The sequence below is a fragment of the Pygoscelis adeliae genome, unplaced genomic scaffold (genome assembly GCF_000699105.1).
Source record: "Pygoscelis adeliae isolate BGI_AS28 unplaced genomic scaffold, ASM69910v1 Scaffold137, whole genome shotgun sequence".
NCBI classification, from domain to species: domain Eukaryota; kingdom Metazoa; phylum Chordata; class Aves; order Sphenisciformes; family Spheniscidae; genus Pygoscelis; species Pygoscelis adeliae.
In genome coordinates, this window is record NW_008825099.1 from 409,900 (window position 1) to 414,786 (window position 4,887).

The following is a 4,887-nucleotide window of genomic DNA, read 5'->3' on the forward strand; positions in this document are numbered from 1 at the left end:
GGTTTTTTTTGTTTGTTTGTTTTTGCTTAACTGAGGTACTAGACATTAAATATGTGCAACATATCTGGAAGAATAGAGAGAAAACTGGTATCAACACAAATAAAAATGTGTATGAAAGATTTATTGTGAACAAAACAATTCTGTGCAGACAGTGAGGGGAAAAAAGACTTCTGTTTTTTTTTTTTTTTTTTTTTGAAAACGCCACATGACTTTGTAAAATGTAAAACCCACCAAACCTACTCTGTTGGTACTCTATGCAGCAACAGTCCACAAATAGTCCATTCAAGCCACTTACGTAATTGGCTTTGGTTGTGGTTGGTTTTTTTTTTTTATTATTTCTTGCAGAGTGGAGCTCAAATCCCTGAGGTTTAATGGTGGCTCTTAAGCAAGACCTTAATATCTCTGATGTAGGAAGGTAAAGAATGGCCCAACAAAATGGAAACAGAGCTGCAGCAACATGAGGCCTGCCTCTGTTAGCTTCTCAGGCCCTCAGAGTGTGATTCCCCAGCCAGCACTTGTTGGGTGAACCTCCTCAGCATGGGCCCCTACCAGCCATGGAAACTGCTCTCTCTTCTTTACCCAGGCTGTAAAAATCAGGCACAGGATGTTCCTCCAGCTGGTCAAATTCATTAAGGCGGAAGTGAGTTGCCAGTTTGTTTACCATTCTTTTCAGGGTGACAAAGGCTGCAATGACTTGGAAGGTGAGGAAGAGGGCAAAGACAATATGGACTGCTCGCTCCAGCGGCTGAATTTTCAGACCTTCATTAAATAGCAAGAAAAGAATTATAGGCAACTGCAGGAGGAGACTCAGGAGCCAAAACCCAGCCAGCTCAGGGACCTATAACAGGGAGACACCACCTATTAACTGGCCGTTGGAGATGAAAAAATCCAAAACTTTGTAGAGAAAACCGCTTTTTTTTTAATCTTCCAAAAGCCACCACATACTGTAAAATGGCAAAAGTGAGGTAATGTTTCCATATACTGTGTTTTTTAACTGTATTTTTTCTGACAAAACAGTTTTTGGGAGTGAGAGGGCTCTCTTCTGAGGGAAAACTTTCTGGAATGCACAAAAGTAAGTGGAAGCTGTTGCCAATGGAAGAGAAGATGCAGACTGTAACTTAGAGAAATAACCATCTCCTCAACTTAAATCTCTTCGATGAACTGGTAGACTATTTTATTTACGTTCACCTCCAAAAAGCTCTCCTGCACAAATTAATGTGCACATGCGGTAACCTACCTTCTCCTGAAGATTGGCCATGTATCCCAGGTAGAGTCGAATGACCTCTATTAGAGAGACTAGGATCATGATTGTGACCAGGATGAACTTGTAGTAATCTGACAAGACCGGATACTAGAGGGAACAGGAGAGTAAAAGTTTCTGCTGTGCTGTTTCATAACATAGTTTGTGACTAAATGAAGACACTGTATGCTACTGTAAGTTGACTCTGTTGTATTTGCTTTCAAATACTCTTGAACCTCCAGTTCCAAGGAATTCCCAAATAAACCTAATAGAGCTCACTGGAGCTAGGAGGTTATCTCAGTACTAGCGGGTGTCTGATCAGAAACAATACATTTGCAAACCATCGCTTTCCTTCAGGACTCACCTTCAGATGGAGCATGACAACTGTGCTGAGCCACCAAAATGGGAAAAAATAAACGTTGAAATAGAGGGACATCTGCAGTGGTAAACTGGAAACTATTTCATTACCTGTAGATAGAGAGAAGTTTTTGTCACTCCTAGTTTGTTCCATATTTTCCTCCCACAAATATGACAAAGATACTGCCCCACTTAGCTTCAAGCAGGGCATTAACACTCTTCACAGTCAAATTAAACGTTAAGAAAAATATTTTTATATATCCAGAGGAAAACCTCTACCTTATTCTGAGTTACAACATTTCCTGGAATTTAATGCAACTTTCAGTTCACAGGATACAGAGTTTTTATCACTTAGTCATATATTCAAGCTGAGTGTCTGATTGTTGATTACCTGGTGGCTTATGGCTTACTCCACAATCTGACTGATAGGCTTAGCTCAAGTAGGGCTGTATACTGATATTGCAGAAATGGTTAGTGGTTATTTCATTGCTGTTCCTAAGAGAATGGCCAAAGTTTAAATGAGTACATGCTGGATTATCTTTATCTTGTAGATAATCCTCCTGAGTAAGGACTTACTGCTAGAGAGCAGGTTTGCATTGCCCACCCTTCATTTTCAATCTTTATTTAAACAGACATTTATATGGAAGCAAAGTTGCAAGAAACCAGTAATTCTTCTAGTTCTTAAGAGCTGACAGTTTTAAATATGTGTCAAACTAAAACTTACCCTCGAAAGTCTGGAGAGAACAAAATGTGTTCATACAATGTAGAGAAAAGCAAATATTGAACTCTAACATGCAGGCTGTAAATTCTATATTTAGGATGTAATAATAGATTTTACAAGACGACTTAAAACAAGGAAAAACTTAAAAGGGCATTCTAAGGGAATCATTAATTTTTAATGGGTGAAATTTTATTGTCATATTCTAGATAACTGATATTGCATCCTTTTTACTTCAATTACCAACAGACTTCTTCCTCATGTTTTCCCCAATTGAAGTTTGTAGGCACATCTTCACTTGGTACTTACTATCTGAGCAAGTTTAGAAAATATTCACTGTGACCTGCTGATTTGTATTCAAGTTCTGTACCCCTGTCTGTCACCATGGCGATATTCGATTGAAAATTAGTCTAAACAGTCACATTGTCTCACTTTCAGCCTCAGAACTACCTCTTCTGACATTGCCTTCTCTTTCCATATCTTCCAACTGTTCTCATACCTGTCTCTGTTCCATCTCAGTCTGGCATCCCTGTTTCCAGTCCAGCCACATACAGCCTGGTACAGCCTGTTCCAGAAGTCGTTATGCCACTTGCAGAAGTATTCATGGTAGCTACCAGACTAGGTAGGAAGGGAGAAGGATTTGGGAACAAAACTGGGACAGACCTTAAGGGTAGGGTGTGAGGGACAGGGATTTCTTATACTGAAATAGAAGGTGCAAGACAACCAATTTTATTTTTTTTAATAATCCCATTGTTAAGCATCAACACTTTCTTACATCTGCAAAGGAATGAAAATCTATAGGTACCTCAAAAACAATTTCACTATTTACCTAATATCGTCCCAGCTGTCCGAATGAATGAAGCTCTTAAACACCAGGAGGACTTTGAAGGGCACCAGGATACAATTCTAAAACACTTTTATCTTTCAAAAGAAACCATGACCATGCAATTACAAGTAACTGTGTTTCTGCCCTATATGTATTGGATGAAAATTTAATGGTTAACAGCCGTATTACTTAAAAACAGAGAAGCCAACAGCTCTAATTTCCATTATGATAATGAGAACGTTTTAGGTATGTTAAAGGTTTCATTGACATAGCACTGGTATTTGTAACTTCTGCTCAAGTTTTAAAACTGTGTTTTGGATGAATGTTTAGCAATATAAGCCAATTCTAATTCATCTTTCTATCTCTAAATTGAACTAACGCTTATTTTCTGGGATTGCTAAAATTCATGGAAATGCCAGACAATATTGCAATGGCCAATTCTTTGATGCTAGGGCAACTCACTAAGATATATACATGTAAACTTGATTTTTGAAATCCTGATCTCCGAGAAGGTAATGGTACACTTGCAATTGGTTTCAATGGGTTGGATATTCATGTAGGAGTTTTCATGATGGAAAAGAAGTTACTAAAAATAGAAGCTATTCCGGAGTTAAGAAAATATTTCAGTGTTGTTTTATAAATGAAATGAGGAATTAGTGTTAGCAATGTAACTACACTGGTGTATACAAAGAAACACAAAGAAAACGAGAACTCCTGTCTTGAAATATGACTTTTTGATTAATTTTATCAGCTTGGAATGGATTTATAAGTTGAAATTCACATGCTAACTTCTATGAATATAACCTTTCCATGTAGACAGACTGTGTTTATTTTCATGGCTACTGTCACTCCAAAGGTATAAAAAGAGGGTATGTTAGTCTGCAGGTTTCACTGGCAATATCGTGAAGGAACAGTTATCAGTCCTTATGATAGACTTGGAAGAAGTAAGAGAAAGCTGGCATATGACGAGTTTGAGGTTTTTGCTGCCTAACTCTAGCTTGGTACACTTCTTCATGCTTTAAGCATCTGGTGCCCTAACTGTGCAGGACTAGTGAGCTGAAAACAACAGCTCCGTTCTTTTATTTGTTCTGTGTTCTCCATAAATGATTTACACTTTTTATTTTGGCACAGGCAGAGTAAAAACGGATTTCATCTGCAATATTTTATGCAAACTTGCTTACTAAATTGTAAAGGCAGCTATAGTGTTCTCCATACTGGCTTTTACATCAGACTGTTCCCCGTTTAATATTTTAAGCGCAAAGGAGGCCTGTCTTAGGCCTGCAACACTGCAGCATGTGAAGTGTAGGGCGATAGAGCAGCAGCATGACTGACAGTGAAACCAGACCTCATCTAAAAGGTATCTCTGCTTTTCAGCGCTGGGCTGGCACCCGTGTCGCCTGGGCTGCTCTGAGGCCTTCTCCCGGGCTCTTCCCCTTGAGTTGGGGGGAGAGCGACGGGGTTCTGGGGCCGGCACCTCAGCCTTCCTGCCCGAGGATGGCGGGGGGAGGTACGGCTCTGCCTAAGAGGAACGGGGAGCCAGCCAAGGACGCCCCGCTGGGGAGGGGACACGGCCCTTCCCGCGGCGGGCGGACATGGCCGTCAGCGCGAAGCCCCGCACCAAACGGCCGCCAGGTGACAGCTGGCGGCGCCGCCATCTTCATGCCCGGGAAGCTCCCCTCGCCCCAGCCGCACCCGCCGCCATTTTTGCTGCGGGCAAGCCGCTGCGCTTTACCTGCGCGGTCGCCC

General features: G+C 40.9%; 1 protein-coding gene across 1 annotated transcript; it reads right to left on the reverse strand.

Annotated features, from left to right (window-relative positions):
• Positions 1–202: 202 nt before the first annotated feature.
• Positions 203–4,881, reverse strand: TMEM17 (transmembrane protein 17). The gene is made up of 4 exons (XM_009327103.1): positions 4,874–4,881; positions 1,605–1,708; positions 1,238–1,351; positions 203–838 (listed from the first exon to the last, which is right to left on the reverse strand). Exons 2-4 carry the CDS (start codon positions 1,674–1,676, stop codon positions 533–535), a joined length of 492 nt encoding a protein of 163 aa, XP_009325378.1. The 5' UTR covers positions 1,677–1,708; positions 4,874–4,881; the 3' UTR covers positions 203–532.
• Positions 4,882–4,887: the final 6 nt, after the last annotated feature.

Excerpts from the sequence above, each read along its gene's own strand:
- TMEM17 (XM_009327103.1), bottom strand. The coding sequence starts at position 1,676 with ATGTCCCTCTATTTCAACGTTTATTTTTTCCCATTTTGGTGGCTCAGC. Across the intron at positions 1,352-1,604 it reads TTGTCATGCTCCATCTGAAG|TATCCGGTCTTGTCAGATTA; the intron begins GTGAGTCCTGAA and ends TGTTCCCTCTAG. Across the intron at positions 839-1,237 it reads TGGCCAATCTTCAGGAGAAG|GTCCCTGAGCTGGCTGGGTT; the intron begins GTAGGTTACCGC and ends TCCCTGTTATAG.